Source organism: Anas acuta, chromosome 1 (assembly GCF_963932015.1).
Source record: "Anas acuta chromosome 1, bAnaAcu1.1, whole genome shotgun sequence".
Classification (NCBI taxonomy): Eukaryota; Metazoa; Chordata; class Aves; order Anseriformes; family Anatidae; genus Anas; species Anas acuta.
This window is the reverse complement of record NC_088979.1, coordinates 187,151,774-187,169,861: the sequence shown is the minus strand read 5'-3', so window position 1 is coordinate 187,169,861 and position 18,088 is coordinate 187,151,774. Positions and strand designations below refer to the sequence as shown.

The window sequence follows — 18,088 nt, the reverse complement described above, 5'->3', positions numbered from 1 at the left end:
GTTTTTAAAAATAAGGCAGAACAATCAGGAATAAAATGGAACTCTTTACCCAAATACTTACATGTATATCAACAAACAATAATAGCTAAAATTAAAATTGTTTGTTAAAACTTGATATTTTCCTTTTTTTTTTTTCATTACTATTTTGACACTATTTTATGGCATATCAGTACCAATTAAAAACAATGTAGCAGTTGAACTAGATGATCTTTGAAGGTCCCTTCCAACTGAACTATTCTATTCTATTCTATTCTATTCTATTCTATTCTATTCTATTCTATTCTATTCTATTCTATTCTATTCTATTCTATTCTATTCTATTCTATTCTATGTTTTGTTCCTACTGATGTGTTATAATACACGTACAATTTATTGATCAAATACATTTGTACATTAGCATTGTATTTTGTATTTGTCTTACTTTAAATTACTAAAACCTAACACTACTTAACACTAATTTAAAAAATCTAGATTAAAGTGTCCCCTGCTTGTACTGTAATGAAAAGACCCTAAGCATCAAACGTACTAATTAAAGAAGGAGCTGTTTTCCTCTAATATCTTTCCTTGAAGTATTTTTTCTAGGAAGATGAAAACATCATCTGCTCTTTAGAAGTTGCATACCATACAGTTGTTTATTAAATAAGAAAATAAAATAACAGTTATCTGGATGAGGGAATCAACTGTATCCTCAGTAAGTTTGCAGACAATGCAAGTTGGGCAGGACTGTTGATCTGCTTGAGGGTAGGAAGGCTCTGTGGAGGCATCCAGATAGGCTGGATGGATGGGCAAAGTCCAGTCATACAGCATTCAACAAGGTTAAATGCCAGGTGCTGCCGATGGGTCATAACAAGTGAATAGGCTAGGGGTTATGTAGCTACAACATTTCCTGGCAGAAAAGGACCTTGGGGTGCCGCTCAACAACCAGCTGAGCATGAGCCAGCAATGTGCCCAGGTGGCCAAGAAGACCCATGGCACCCTGGTCTGGAGAAATGGTGTGGCCAGCAAGACCAGGGAAGTGATTGTCCCCTTGTATGTGGCTCTGGTGAGACTGCACCTGAAACAGTGTTCAGTTTTGGGCTCATCACTACAAGAAGCATATTGAGTTGCTTGATCATGTGTAGAGAAGAGCAATGAAGCTTGTGAAGGGGCTAGGGAAAAAAAGGCTTATGAAGAATGACTGAGGTAATTGGGGTTGTTTAGTCTGGAAAGGAGGCTGAGGGGAGACCTCGTCATTTTCTGCAGCTATACCTGAAAGGAGTTTGCATCAAGAAGGGTGTCAGTCTCTTTTCTCAAGTGACAAGTAATAGGATGCAATGAAATGGTCTCTAGTTGTGCCAAGGGAGGTTTAGATCAGATATTATGAAGAATTTCTTCTCAGAAAGGGTGGTCAAGCACTGGAATGGACTGCCCAGGGAAGTCGTGCAGTCCCCATCCCTGGAGGTATTTAGGATGCATGTGGTGTCCATGGCACTAAGGGACATGGCTTATTGATGGGACTCATTATGTTGAGTTGGTGGTTGGACTAGGTGATCTTGAAAGTCTTTTACAACCTAGATTTTTATTCTGCATTTATTAAAATATGAAAACAATAATTAGTGACATCCAGATTCATTCCTGTATTTAAGGCACTTACCAGTTACATTAATTGAGAAACTAGTTGCTGTTAGCCTTCTCCATCACCAATAAAGAGACATAGGGTCTTCCAAAGGTAATGCTTCATTTCATTTACATGATAAAAGCAAGTATGTTTTTCCTTTGAAGTCTGTCAGGCAATACATTTTTAGAGCACTGGTTAAGATTTATGTATTCTAATTTGTGGCACCTAGCTACAATAACCAGATATGTGTACATAGCAGCAGTATGCTCTGAAAAATACTGTATTGGCACCTCAAAATATCTGCTTTTCTTTAAAAAGTGTCCTTGACTAACAAATTCCTGAGATGCACGAAGGTCAGTAAGATAATTAGAGCCCAGGTTTTTATATTTCAGATAGAAGTAATATATATTTTTACTGCAGTGCAAACAGATAACATTGTGACACAGAAAATAAGACATCTCAGTCAGTTGTAACTAACAAGTGATGCTAATTATCTAAGCAATAAATGCCAGAATTAATAGTATATATTCATGATAGGATATCATATTACAGAGTACTACTCCTGAGACACAAAATGAGAAAGTAATTTAATGATTTTGAAATGGAAGTTTAAGTTTCTGAAATATATATTTTTTTCCTAAAGTGATATTATTAAATATAATTTTTATGTGTTCTTGAACCTATTGAGTCTAGTAGTGATGACAACCTCATAAACAGAGTTAATCATTGTCTGTAGAGGAAAGCTGCAGCTGACCCTTACAAGCAGATGTGACTGCTGGGTCAATGTTATGCTCGCACCTTGCATGGCTGTCTTTCAACACCATATTCCTGCTTATGGTGTCATTCCCAAAGTGGTCCCTGTGAATCTTATGGAATATGTGGATCACACCCACAATGTCTCCTACACACTGCAGATTTTCTCCCCTACTTTTTTTTTTTTTTTCTCATTTCTGTTTAATTTGTGAAAAATGGCTAGTGTCAGACAAACACAAACTATTTCTTGTTAGTTACCCATGATACACTGACATCTCCAAAAAATTCATAGCCTAAGTCAAAACCTACTCTGGGGAGAATATATAGGTCTCCCACTGACAGTAGAAACTCAAACCAGATGATGTCACTTGTGCATTAGTTCTGTTCTATATGACATGTAATTTCTGACCTCAAAGGAAAGATTGATCATGACTTCTTCCATCTGATATTTATGAAATGTTGCCTAGCATGTCTGGCAGAGTCAGTAATACATTCTCCTCTTTTTCTGTTTTGTGTCTTGTTTCTATAGCATTTGAGTTTTGTGTGATTTCTCATAAAACATTCTCAAGTTTCACCCACACAGGCCATCTGGACTACAGTTAATATTTTAGGACCTATCCCTGTAACTTTGATGTACTTTCTTGTAACTGCTAAAACATGGTGATATCTCTTCCTTCTGTCTTGAGAACCTCCCCCTCACAAACCCAGACGTATCAGAGGAACCAAGGGCTTGATACTGCCAGCAGCTGAAATCTTTCAAATCTCCCATATTTTCTTCAAATCTGAGAAAATCTATGATGAAAAAAAAAAAAAAAAAGAAAAAAGAAATCTCTGAATTCTCAGCAGCAAAAATCTTATTTAATGACAAAAGTCCTAAAGCATAAAATAATATAGGAAAAGATAAGGTCCATGTTAGTGGTTCTTGGAGCTTGTTTGTTGCATTAGATTACAAACTGGTACAATGATGAACAGCTCAGAGCATACCATGCTGGATTTGACTAATGACATTGTCAATACCATATCTTGGTTCCTGTCTTCACCTGAAGCTTGTTTGCTTCTCAGGTTCATTGAATTTCATCTGTGTAACTATGTTATGAACCAGCAAGGTCTCTTCTACACCTACAACTGGAACAAGTGAGGAACAGAAAGCAGGGCATTTTGCTCTGATTTAACCCAGATGTGTCTCTTAAATAGCTCAATTTTGAAATATTCTCAGGTCTGATGTTACTATTTGTCATCCTCATATTGTGAAAACAAGCTTGAAAGATAACAAAGGTCAGAAAAATGTTTCTAGGAAACAAATTGACAGCTCTCATAACACTTGTAATGACATGTGAACAGTGTAGTAAGATGCTTATCTGTAATCCCATCCTCCTGAACTTCTGGGACTGAGTGATCACTGCGATCACATTTCTCTCTTAAGGGTGGACCTACACAAATTTTTCAGGCACTGTCTCATAGCCTTAGCTAGCTTGCTTTTTAGACACAGGGACTGATCACAAGATTGGTATCTTAACTGTGTTTTCTGTCATCTGTGTGACTCAACCCTGATGAAATGCTCGGTCACACGAATATGGATTGGGCAGCAATGCATATGGCTTTACACAAGGACCTAGTGGGTAACTTGAGACCAAATGAGGCGCACAGCATCACAAGGAGGAGTTGCCTGGGACTCTTTTCAACTAGATAAAAGAGAGTAAGGGTAGGTTTCATTTCCCTGAACTTGTGCTCAGGGCATCCAAGATGCTCCAAGATTCTTAGATACCTTCAGGAACTTGCATGTATGACACAAGGCCTTTTGAAGCAGCATCTGGAGGTTAGGGCAGATGACAGAGGTTGTCTTACAGGCCCTAAGCATCTGTGGTTAGACAGAATTGAACTCTAGATTTTGTTGACCCTGATGGAGATCACACTTAATCATCACATGCAGATATCTAAATTTAGGTCTAATAAACTCAGAATTTGACCCAGGGAAATTGCAATAATGGTGAGTTGAATGACTGTCATGGAAGAGACACGGTTTTAGCAGTCTCTAAAATCTGATTAAGAGAGGTTACTAAAGGGTAGGAAATTTATCCCACTTCTGTGAGTGGCTTATGAAACTAGGTAAGGTGGTAAGATTCTCCCAGACTGATATCTTTGTGTGTCAAGTAAAAATTAAACTTCTCCTGAGCTCCAAAAGTTGAATTGCAGCTGCTTTTTTATTAGTTCTATATTTTTTAATATTTTATTCATTTATATCTTTTAATTTCTACAAAGTTATTTGTAAATTATAGCAAATTCTTTGATATTTGCCACTGTTTATTTTTCCTCTTTTGTTGTTTGTTTTCAGCTGGTGCAGAAATCTGATCGCCACAGCACTGCTTGCCAAAATATCATAGAAACAGGGTAGGGAGGGTAATGGTGATCTTGCCAAATAATTTAGATCCAATATGCTGCACACTGTACAGACTGCTCTGCCTCCAGTAGGCAGCGACACATGGGTTGTTTTTTGAACTGCTGTATTGTACGTATGTGTTAGGATTAATTATATTTGCACTGTAAATCAGAATGCTACACCTATAATGCGTTTAGGTGTCTGTCTTGCCACTAAGGGATTAAAGATATTTTAATTGATGAATTTGGGATACTGACCCTTAAATTCCCCTTCATCTCAGCTGTCTCATAGTCATGCAAAATTGAAAACTGGAGGATGAGCACAGATGTACAAAAGGACGTTTTAGTTGGGATTATAAGAATTTATCACGAAACAAATATAAAGCATTTACCAAAAGGAAGTACAGGAGGACTCAAAAGTCTGCAAAGGGAAGTCGGGAAGCTGGGAAGTTTTGTGCTTGCACTGAAAGCAAGTAGAATCAAGGTATAAAAGGCTGAACTGATCTGTACTGATACACTTTCGTGTTGTTTCGCATGTACCTTTAAGAGGGCTGTCTAACAACAAATCTGTTTTAGAAAATTTTACGTTTAGAAAATGTGCCTTTTTTTGTAGTGGTCATAAGGACTAAGAGCAGTTGTGGACTTCTAGTTCTGTGTCCCAAATACATTTAAACTTTTTTTTAATACCATGCTAGCTTTTCTGTTTTTACCATAACTGTATGTTACTCAAACTAAAGAATTCAGTGTGTGTTCTTTCTTTTGTTTTTAAATGAGGCTATGAAAATTTTCCTTCATTTGTCTTTACCTCACCTACATACACATATCCCTTCTCTCCCACTCCACACACTTGTCCACTTCCTACTTTCTCCTCAAGTCATGAATGAAGGCTAAGTAGAGCAATTTTAAATACTGGGATTTCTTTGCCATACACAGCATATTTGTAAAGATTGCTTGTTAAAAAGTCATCTACTGTGGTACATTGCTTTCTAGAATGATGTGAAACATGACTGCTTTCTTAAGCAATAAATTGTCAGATGGAATACATAAGCAGACACGGTATCTCACTGGTGAACACTGACTATTCAATTCCTTCACTAGCAGTTGAACTTCCTATTTATAGCTCATGCTTTGTAAATCAGAATTCTCTCTTTTAATGGATGAAATATCCTATATATTCCATCTAAAAGCATATTGCTTTTTCCATGTATTATTCATTGAAGTTTAACTACTTTCACAATCAGTCTTAGGAAATCACTGTTCCAATTTTTAATGTGAGTGTGAGACTAACCTTGCTCTAGACCTGCTGCCTGTCAATCAGATGTCACTCACAGATGCCCCTGAACAATTCTCTCCTCTAATTAGAGGAGAAAAAGTAACAGTTTAGATTTGTCTGTGGACTTCAGTGCTGGCAGATGTAAGTTGTTGTTATGCTTTTCTTTTTTTTTTCTTTTTTTTTTTTTTTCCCATTCATTAGACTGATAAACTTTAAGTATAAAACAGAAAAGACTGCTTTTGAACTTTTTAGGTAAAACTTACATTACTCCATGAGGAGAGGCACATTGTGGCATTACGTGCATTATTTTATGGAAGATCATTATTTCAGCTGATTTTTATTACCACAAAGAAATATTTAAAGCATTTTTTTCACATGAAGTTTTAATGTAATTAAGGTTATGTTTCTGTTAAGATATGTTAATAAGCAGTACACTCTCAATATGGGCACATAGGTATGAATATTCAGAATTCAGTATACATTAAGTTAAGTTACTGCATTTTAATAAAAATGGATTCTTAGGTGCATTGGCAATTTAGTCTGAAACTGCCTCCTACCTTAGAGAAAAGTCTCAGGAATGGTAAATCCAGGTTATTTTTTTACTATCCCGAGGAAAGCCCCTGGCTATTCTTATATACTTTCAATCATGTTAATATTGCAGTTGCTTTTATTTGAAGAGTAAAAGGGAGCAGAGACGAAGTCATTTTTCATGCTTATAATTCTATGCCAGTTACAAATCTTTCTTAGTTTTACCTGTTGCTTAGCTTTGTATGGGCGCACACATCTAAACATTTTAAAAGAGCAAAAAGAAATCAGATACAATTGGGGTATTGCTCAAGGCCTTTAGCTAGGGTTATTTTAAGTGTGTTTCTTACACGTTACATAAAAGAGAGAAAATCACACTATTTTGCATTGTTTCTGCTCACATGATGTGTGATCCTTTTCATCATTCTTTCTACCTATGTTGCTTCAAGCAACTGGCTTTGGTTTTTCATAGGGGACAGAATGTTATCTGCTCTGTTTTGTTATCTGCAGTCGCTCAAAATCCTCTTCAGATGAAAATCTCCCACCTGCACCTTTGTACTCAAGGTCCAAGCACAAATATTCCTGCTGTGATCTCTTCTGCCACTTCAATTGCTTTTCCTTTTTATATGCTTAGATGTTGCAAAGCAAGCTTACACGTGCCTAGGCCTGGGGTCTGCAACCTGGGTGCCCTGCATGACCCAAAGTCAAATGTATTTCAGTTGGGTTATTAAATTTACCTAATTGGAAGAATAGTCGCACTATTTTCACTAGTATTGCTTATGGACGATTCAATAGATGGAAGAAGTGTGTGATCTGACCCAGCACATTCCAAGATCTTGCAAGTTCAAAGAAGGTAATACAAGACAAACAGGAATTATACAGAGAAGGAAATTAAAAGTCATAATGATACTCCTAGCAGGTGGTCATAAGCTGAGAATATAGGAGTGATAGGAGTTCAGGGGTTATATTTAAGGAAAAATTGTATTAAGTCTGATCAGATTATTGATACTACAATAACTGTTACTGGGAAAAAATAAAATAATTTGCAAGGAGTCATAGAGTTGCAATATATACCCCTTTCTGTGTCTGACTTGAATAGAAGTGAAAAGAAAACAAAACAAAAACACACAGTGGATCTTAAAGGAAAGGCATGTTCTCCTAGAAGGTGCCTAATAGCTGCATTCTTCCATCTGTAACTCATGAGTTACTTTGTTGGAGTACACTATATAGACCAAGCATGTCTGTGAATACACTGCCTGATATGCTAGCTTGCTTTTTATAAACATGCACCCACAAGCAGCCACTAGATTTGATGAATCTTATTATTCTTAGTTTTGTAGCTATTGCAGTTAGAACTCGAAGATGTCCTTTCCATGGCTAGCTCAGTGTCAAAGAATGCAGTATTACTAAGTAAAGTAGCTCCTACGCATCTTTTTCTTATTCCTAATAGCCACTTTAAATCTAACTTTAAAGTTAGATTAACTTGTATTTTTCTGAAGATTAAATAGTTCAATTTGATTATATGAACAGCATGGAGAAAACGGGGAATAGGAAAACATGGGATCAATGGGAGTTCTCAACAAATGCAGCAGGTCATTGGTACTGCTAGGATCATCACCAACAATTTACATTTTTATTCCCTTGAATTATGAGGTACCTTGCAAGGCAGTGTAAGGTTTTCCCTGGGCATCTTAATACTTTTATCTTCCTCTCTCTCTCTCTTTTTTTTTCTCTGCATTATACGTGGTTAGTTGTTCAGGGACCTCCTAGAACAGACAGCAGTAGAAGCAGAGGGGAAAGACATGCTGTTTACCTGACTTGCAGTCAGCTGGTAAAAGCTTTGATGCAGTTTCCATTATGAGTAGACTTGTGAGACAGAGACTGACCAAATCTACACCCATCTTTGTGAATGATTTTTGTATTTTCTATTTTTTTTAATATATAAAAAATCATGTAAAAATACAATAAAAAAAAAAAAGAAAAAAAGCCATTTTTAGACTTCAGTTGAAAGTGTAAAATACACAGCTTAGACAAGTAGTTCAGATGTTAGACAACAACAAAACTTCTGAAATTACCTGTTACATTCTAAGCATTCAAAGAATTCCCAGAAATCAGGGCTGGAAACCCAACTAATAGTTCAGAGTTGTCATCCCAGTGTGCAGGGATAACTTCAATAGACAGTCATGTAATAGCACTTGGCTACTGTAGCAAAAGTGAAAACTTTGGATCACTCTGACTTTCATTTTTATTCAAAAAATGCAAAATGGAAACCAAATGAAACTTCTAAAGCTTTACCAGGCTTGACATGGAATTGTTGGTATTAACGTGGATTCTATTTAAAGTAAAAGGTCACGCCAGACATTCTTGAAATTCAGTCCTGACTGAAAATATTTGACAGCTACAGTAAACGTTTCTCTGTTTTCTGGTTTGTGATCAGAAATTTAAATGTTTAAATTCAAAATTGGATCCTAGATGCTGCACTGAAAGACAAAGGGTTTGTTCAGGTTTCTTAATTTTTGTTTGGTTGGTTGGCGGAAAGCATGTGTAAGTCAACAGAGCACCATATATTTGCATTTCCATCATATCAAGGTGATTTGCATAATGTGTTTCCTCTCTCCTTGATGATAGTGGACATTTTCTTCTGTCCCTTCCCTTCCCTTCCCTTCCCTTCCCTTCCCTTCCCTTCCCTTCCCTTCCCTTCCCTTCCCTTCCCTTCCCTTCCCTTCCCTTCCCTTCCCTTCCCTTCCCTTCCCTTCCCTTCCCTTCCCTTCCCTTCCCTTCCCTTCCCTTCCCTTCCCTTCCCTTCCCTTCCCTTCCCTTCCCTTCCCTTCCCTTCCCTTCCCTTCCCTTCCCTTCCCTTCCCTTCCCTTCCCTTCCCTTCCCTTCCCTTCCCTTCCCTTCCCTTCCCTGATAGGATCTCCCCTATTGTAGTTCTTTCAGAAAAGACAAATTAGGGCAGACTGTGTTTTATAATATAATAATATACATATATAATATATGTATATATATATATAATATATGTGTATATATATATATAATTGCTCTTAAATATATAATTGCTCTAATGAGCCAAACATTCTCAGGACGTATTCAAGCTATCCAAGAGCTATAATAGAATATATAGGTCATAAGAAATGCATTGTTTGTTTGTTTGTTTGTTTGTTTGTTTAGGTAGAATTTTGTGGAGCACACTAGAACTTGGGCTTCCCTCACATAGTCAGTTAGTGTACAGTAGTATTTTAATCTCTGGTACTAGATGCCTGGTCAATGTTAAAAGTCCTGAACCTCAAAAGTCCAACAAGCTCAAATGTTCTCCAAAACTGTTTCAATCTTACAGTCAGAATACTGATGTGTATTGCCAGACCATTTGTTTTAAGACAACTTTTAATTTGCCTTAATTCTTAAGTTAGTTGTTGTAAATGAAGACAACATACGTAGTGGAATAATCCAGAATCCAAAAAGAAGATTCCTACTAACTGTTATGATAAAATATCTGTTTGCTTCTGTGACCTCTTGGATCAGGCAAAGAGTTTGTATGTGACAGTAACTTTATTTCACTTCATAGTTTCTTTTAAAAGTAAAACAACCAGTTTTGTTTTGTCATGTATACCTGGGAACAGATACAAACCATAAATACATACAAAAAAAAAAAAAAAAAAAAAAGTGCAGCTTAACTTCTCTAAGCTGTTCAGAGATATTAAATAAATATACTGGGGCAGGTGGTAGGACAGAAACTCATACTGAATAGCTAGTGAAAGTAGGAAAAGAACAGTATTTGAATGTAATGGCATGGTGTATTCTGTTTTGTCTGTTATATCAACTTTTTTGTTCTTTCATCAGTTTTGTAATGTTATACCAAAAATGTATCTGCATGGTGTTTTAGAGCTTAGTGGGGTTTGCATTTGAAATACTACTCTAATATCTACCTTGCCGCAGTGCTTTGGTGGATCAGTGCCCATAAGCCACTGCACGCCTCTTCAGCCTCTGCAGCGAGGGGAAGCACTGAAGTGGCTTTTCTGCAAGGGGTGACAGTGCTTTTGGACTCTTAGGTATGGGGAAGGAAGGCTATTGTCAGAAGAGGGTAAAATACACTGGAGGGGCAAACTTCCCATTTTCCCTTGTACTTATGATTTCAGGCAGAAGAAAAATAAAAATAAAAAAATAAATAAATAAATGAAAGAAAAAGAAAGCAGAAAAAAAAAGAAAAAGAAAACACCTTTCTATTGAAAAAAACAGATGTTGGTTTTTGAGAGTTGAATGGGAGATGAGTTACATTAACAATCAACTTCTTGGTGCATAAGTATTCAGTGCCAGTATCATGAAGCAAAGGTGATCTCAGTAACAATTCAAGGGAAAAATAAATAAATAAAAGCCCACACACACACTTTGTGGAAAGGAAAAAATTGCAGGGGTAGTTATCATTACTGCAGTGCAATATTTGGCATCAGAACCTCTGGCTCCTTCAGAAAGAGGTAGAACCTGCTGTCTGAAGCACTGGGGAGAAATTCCAACTTCACTGAAGTCAGACAGACTCTGACAGACACTTGTGCAAAGATACCTAAAACTGTAGAGTCCTGTATAGAGATGAACAGAAATGAAAACCTTGCACTAGGTAAATGGTACCCAGGCTCTTTAATTTGATGCTGTTTCAAGTTTCCTAAGTAAAAAGAAAAAAACTGAACAAAACTATGCCAACATACCTGGTCCAAGCTTTCAAACACTTCTCTGTATATAGTTATTTAATTTATAATTTGCATTGTAATCTGCATTGACCCAATTAATATTCTAGAGTTTGCTAGTGAATGGTCATCAAGAGCATCATTTTCCTTTAGAATTGCCTCTCAGAAATGTGGTACTTTCCATGGCTTGAATTGTTAGTATAAATAGTAAACAAGGCCTTTTCATGGTCATTTTGGTGATCCATCTTTCTCTTTTCCTCTTTTCTCTTGCTTGATCTGTCTGCTTTTTTTTTTTTTTTTTTTTTTTTTTTTAAGGGGGATATTAGGGAGGGTCATAAATTCATCTGTAGTGTGAAATGGAAGGGGAAAAAACAGAAGATGGGAGGATAGGAGTGCATTCTCTTCCTCTTCTCCAGACTCTTCATGCTCTGTGCTTTCTTCTCTCTCCTTTTTAACTGTTGTTCCTATTACCTATCTTTCTTCTTTATCACACCTTCATTAATCAAATATGTTTAAACTTCCCCTTTCTCTTTCCCTCTTACTCCATTTTCTTTTGTCATTGTCCAAAGTTGTAAATTCACATCCTGTTCTCTACTCTGTTCCTTTTCTTGCCATCACTTTGTTTCAAACCTGCTCTCCATCCTAACTCAGCATTTTAAAAATGCATATTTTTCTCCTCTTCTCTCCTTCTTTTAAAGTGTTCATACCATATTCACACAGCAGGGACGTGCAAAGTGGGGACAGTGATAGCAAATGAGGAAGGAAGCTTTTAAATCCATGAAATGACAAAGCAGCAGGTATCTGCAAATGAATGTGGTTGTACCTGAATTCTGTCTCCAACCTGGGACCAATATGGTAGAGAAGCACACTATGAAAACACTGCATACACAGTCCATCAGCAGTTTATGCTGTTCCTTTTAGCTTTGGGCCATTCCAGCCTAACTCAGAAGTGATGGAGCTAAGTCAGCCTAATTCTCCACACAATAACAGTTTACTTCTAGGCCTAATAAACCATAACTCTTATGCTTTGTGTCTTGCTGCCTAAAAAGTATTGCTACCCTAAAAAATGTGTTCTTTTCTAATGGGAAGAAAAATAGGGGGTATAATGGAAACCCCAAGAAAGAGTGTAAAAGGAAAACAGTACAATTAATAGAAACAAAACTTTAAAATCATTTCTCTTGCTGAATGTGTATTTAAAAAAGGGGAATATACCACAATAATCATCCAGGTTTTTTGCCTTCAGCCTGTCTGAGGCCATGTGGTTTGGAGATCTGATCACTAGTCCGAAAAGGAAAGGCTGTGTGCAAGATTTCTGGGGGTGTTTTTTCCTGGAAAAGGTGAGAGGACAAAAGCAGAAATCTATGACATATACTTTATGCCTTATAAGGAAAATATTCATCTATCTATCTTTCTACCTATCTGTCTATCTTTCTACATATATATACAGAGAACAGTATGTTTCAAGCTATCGCTAAATTTATTTGGAAGGTGGTATTTATTTAATTTAATTTTCTGAGGGTTAGGTTAAAAAGTTTAAATTTAATATACAGTTTGAACTAAGTGAATAGGATATTCTATTTTTGTTTTACCTGTTCACATTCACTGTTCAGTATTTTCTGGTGTTATGCATGATATTTCCATCAGTGATGATAATTCTGCCTATCTGGAGACAGGACAATGCCAAAGCAGAAGATAAGAGTTTGAACATTCAAACAGCATTTTGTAACAATCATGCTTGCTTAATATGCTTAATATACTTCAAAACATTCCATGTTGTACAGTGTCTGTGTAATTTCAAAACCATTCCTAAACTGATATTTTGAGTGAGCACAAGTAGCTGGCTTCTTGTTGTAAAAACCAGTCATTACTTTTTCATTTGTGTTTGTTTTGTCTTCCAGTACTCGTATTCTCTGTAGTGTGAGCTTTGGTTGCTTCTCTTTCAAACCACTGCCTCTTTCCTTCCTTTCCTTCCTTTCCTTTCCTTTCCTTTCCTTTCCTTTCCTTTCCTTTCCTTTCCTTTCCTTTCCTTTCCTTTCCTTTCCTTTCCTTTCCTTTCCTTTCCTTTCTTTTCCTTTCCTTCCTTTCCTTTCCTTTCCTTTCCTTTCCTTTCCTTTCCTTTTTCCTTCCTTTCCTTTCCTTTCCTTTCCTTTCCTTTCCTTTCCTTTCCTTTCCTTTCCTTTCCTTTCCTTTCCTTTCCTTTCCTTTCCTTTCCTTTCCTTTCCTTTCCTTTCCTTTTCCTTTCCTTTCCTTTCCTTTCCTTTCCTTTCCTTTCCTTTCCTTTCTTTCCTTTCCTTTCCTTTCCTTTCCTTTCCTTTCCTTTCCTTTCCTTTCCTTTCCTTTCCTTTCCTTTCCTTCCTTTCCTTTCCTTTCCTTTCCTTTCCTTTCCTTTCCTTTCCTTTCCTTTCCTTTCCTTTCCTTCTTTCCTTTCTCCATTTTAACAGCTTCCATTCCATTTTCTTTTAAAAACAGGGCAGTCCTTTGACAATTTTCATTATTTTTTTTATTATTTTATTTTATTTAATATTTTATTTTATTTTATTTTATTTTATTTTATTTTATTTTATTTTATTTTATTTTATTTTATTTTATTTTATTTTATTTTTCAGCCGTGTAACTAAAACAATTTTCTGATTATATTGACTTTTAAGAAACATTAATTTGCACTTTTACAAGCATCACTAGAGGGCAGTGTTGATTAAATTAGCGTATAGATCAACAGGTGCACTCTAGCACTCTACGGAAACTTGAAGGCAGAAAAGCCTCAAATGTAAATATCCTTGCACTGTTAATAAATGATCGTGGCAGTCATGCCCATTTTCCATCACATCTTATATGTAAAAAGTAATAGCCATCTTAATCTCCATGTGTATTAGATATTGTTGCATGTAATTTAATGCAGGTAAATGAACATTCTGTGAATTTTTTGTAAAAAGGAAAGTGCATGGAGCTTGTTAGAGAGTAGAAGGCATTGAAGCTGTAAACTATCATTTATATTCATGACCTTATTAGAAATAACAAAGTTTTTTTTGTTTTTGTTTTGTTTTGGTGATAAATATAAACATAGGTTTATTCATATGTTGTTCTCAAGGAAAATGTTTGCTGTGAAAAATAAATATCTTCTAATTCATTAACTGTTTCCTTGAAAATTCTCAGTGCAGAACATTCTAAAGTAATAGGCAGCAAAGATTACCAGGATTGTATATTAAGACATTGACTCATTTGTTCTTATTGATTTACAGGTCTCCTGACAAATGCAGCAACACAGAATCCTCGTAGGAGTGGTTTAGGCTCTGTGTGAGCTACTTAACTTAGTCAAGTTTCACTGCTGTGGATCATCATCCGTTCTATGTCATCAACTCAACTGTCTGTATCTCTGTATCTCATGAAAGACAACATAATTCCTCTACATTATGAGCTAAAGTTTGTTCTACCATACTAAAGATCGCTGGACTAAGGAATACAGAAAAAAAAAAAGAGATATGCTTGGGCATTAGCAATACAAAAAAGTTCATGGTTAACGTTTCATCTGCGTGATACACCACTACTGGACTTGCTGTTATCTACATGTTTTAATCCGAAGAGTCTGCTACAATGAAGAGTATCATCCCAATCAGCCTTAGAGAAGACTGTTTTGCCTATGGGAGGACACTGAGGTGCAAAAGAGAAACTCTTCTTGTGCCCTAAACTGTCTGAATTGCTTTTATTTTCTTATACTTTCAATATATACAATAGACCAAAGAGCAAAATCTATTTTAAAGTGGACACAATCTTACTGTTAACAGAGTTATGTCGTTAAATTGTAGGGGGTCTCCACAAAGACAAGATTCCAGCTTTCACAAAGCTGAGCTGTTGTCCAGCAGAAGTCTTTATGGAAAGCTGCAGTAAAAACTAACACAGAGACCAGCTCTTGAAATGCCACTTTCGAGAGAACATAACGGAGCACTGAGAGGAAATGACCTATGTTTGAAAAACTTGGACAAAAAGAACACAAACTGTCTACATGGCACCTTTATTCCTCTGTACTTAGATTGACTTTCTCGTACTAAAATCATTTTCAGTTTTAACCAGTTAAACATGCCTCTTCTACAGTTCCATTTTTGATAGTTAAAGTTGGATAATACAGTATTTGCAAAGAGCATGTTTGGTCATCTGTGGCCTATGTCTCATCTGATACACCATTTAGCACCAGAAAGCAAATTAAAGAGAAAACAAAAGTAACACTTGTTTGAAAGAGATCATTAAATGTATTTTGAAAAGCCTAAAGTTATATATTTAACAGTTTTTATATGTTGTATATTTGTAGAAAATCCTATTTAACAATTAACGTGATAACTCTGACAGTCATGACAAGTTGTTCAGAGTTAAGTTGTGTTTTATTACTTCAGTTGTCTCTGAAGTGACTGGTGTCGTTTGCTTTCTTCCATTGGGACATTCTGGATGTGAAGCATGACCAGAGAGGACTGTGTAGAAAAAGCAAAGAATAATGTTGTTTATATTACATAAATGCATTCAACCATTGCACTGTTGGAAGGCATTTTTTATTTTATTTTTTATTTTTTTTGTCTTTATGTACTGATAAAAATAGAGTGTAAAATATTTTACTCATTGCTCTTCATAGCAAGGTTTGTTTCTCTCTCTCTCTCCTACTTTTATGTAATACAGTCTAAGGGTCTGTTTGCAGCCTGTTCCTCGATCCCATTTTCAGTGTTTTACCTCATTGTTAGAAAGTCCACTGTTTCAGCATTATTGGTTAGTGAAAATTTAGCAAAGATGAGGGGAAAAATATGATAAACCAGAGAAACAAACAAACAAAACTTGCTCCCTTTTACTATACCTTTTTATGTGTAAGTTTCGTACATACCAGTATGATGCACTCAAGAAGGAAGCTTCATTTCCTCCTGGCAAATGTATTAAGGTTTCAAGTATACTACCTAATACTACAATTAACTTTTAGTATTATGCTACTTCTATGCTACTAAAGAAAAATATATAGAGATTGTTCAAGTGACCATAGATGAAAGGTTCAAAAATGAAAAGTTGATTAAAGAATTTTTTAAACGCCTGTTCTAATACAGGCCTCTTCTTACTTAATTAAGAGGTTACAGGAAAGATGAACTATAGATGATTTTGTCTTCAAGTAAAATAAATATATACAAATTATTATTTAATCTTAGGATTTTGACTAGTGTCAAGGTAGCAATTAAAGCCCAGCCACTTGACAAGTGTTATGGACTGACTGCACTATAGATGACCAATGTCAGGTTTAAAATGTCATGCAATAAATGATGATAAATACATTTACTGTATATGTAGACCTCAAGAGCCAGATCCCTCACTCTACCAACTCTCTGTTTTGATTTAATTTAAAGGGAGTGTAGTAGCCTTATTTAGTTAACACACAACAATTAAAGATGTTACATCATTTTTTTGTTGCTTTACAGTATTCAGTTTTGTGTTGGTTCAGCTAAATTATGAAAAATAAAGAAAATCCTTTTATAAGTGAGACTTTTGTTCCCTGAGCGTGACATCATCAAAGGAGTTTCACCAGGTGATTATTAAGGTGGGAGCATTGAGAGGAAGACGTAGCAATGGAATGTGAAAATGAGGACATGGGTCATGTTTTGAAACTGAAGTTTTACCCTTCCCTTTTCAGGTGCTGGGTACATTCATTCTGGTGTGCCCAGTTACAGATCAGATAAAGGCCATTCATTCTCTGGAAACCAGATCCCAGCAGAGGATCTAAGAATGGACATCTATAATCTTTATAACTAAATTAATAGCTTACAGTCAGTTCTGAATATCCTTAGTTATGCCTTTGTTTTCTTTGTACTTCAAATGCTCAATGAAAGATAAGGCATTGTTTAGGTGGGCTATGCTGTACAAGAAATATCAAAGACAAGAAAGGTTGGGATTGTTCATCAAAGACCAATTCAATTTTCTGAGTCTCCTGTGTGCAACAGACACCTCAAGACACTTCGAATGTTTTTATACTCCACCTCTGCCCTCTCCTGACCACCCCCCCCCCCCCCCAAAAAAAAAAATTAAATTAACAAAATATACTGTCTGCCTTTATCACTGTGAATTACTAACCTAAGAGCAGTGGTGAAATGTTTGTCTCTCAGGAACAATATGTTTTTAGAATATTGTGAACTTCTAATTTTACAAAACTAAGTTACATAAAAAAGTGTTTGTTTCTGAAAGTATTTTATGTGCCTCTTCCAAAGCAAAATTTTAAACACAGAGGGAAGTGTCTTCATAGCCTTCATTTCTCAGCATGGCCACAAGTAACTTTTTCAAAATACACTTGAAAGGTAACAGAATAATATAGAAAATCACATGATAGACTAAAAACAAGCTCTGGAAATGTAGTAAGCCCTTACACAGTTTTTAGAAAAAAAGCTTCTTTATTGCTTTCTGTTAGTCCAGGTGAGGTCAAATGTTTGAAACACCTGGGATATCAAATGTAGCAAATATTAATATGCTATAGCAATCAATATGACACATCATTTTCCAATTTCATAATTATGCTTTTAGCTTATTTTGTCTCTGGACAATTCATTTCTTCTCTGCAGTAGCTCAGGTTTTATGCATGCAATGTCCTCAATCATTCACTTGTTTATAGAAACTGTACCCACATACTATTGCATAAATCTTTAACTCAGACACTTACTATCTAATATGGCCTATTCATCACAATTGTGAGTACAATTAGAGTTTCCAGAAGAATATAAAGAATTCAACATCATGTCTGAAGAACCTATATGAGGAACAGCTGAACTAGAAGCCAGTAAATTGATTGGTTGAAAGGAAAATCACAATGCCTACAGCCTATGCCATTGAACTAGAGTAAAGAAAAAGCACAAGCCAACACTGAGTATAGACACA

General features: G+C 35.8%; 1 protein-coding gene across 5 annotated transcripts in view; it reads left to right on the top strand.

Moving 5' to 3' along the window:
* TAFA5 (TAFA chemokine like family member 5) overlaps window positions 1–17,261 on the top strand; it is a 437,226-nt gene extending 419,965 nt beyond the window's left edge. For 3 of the 5 annotated variants that reach the window (XR_011092063.1, XR_011092065.1, XR_011092067.1), the window contains 2 exons: window positions 12,447–12,540; window positions 14,443–17,261. Coding sequence is in view for 1 of the 5 variants with exons in the window: in XM_068669699.1 (XP_068525800.1) it covers window positions 14,443–14,451 (9 nt within the window). In the remaining 4 variants the exon portion in view is untranslated. The remainder of the gene's footprint in view (window positions 1–12,446; window positions 12,541–14,442) is intronic. The other 2 variants (XR_011092064.1, XM_068669699.1) reach the window with 1 other exon arrangement.
* Window positions 17,262–18,088: the final 827 nt, after the last annotated feature.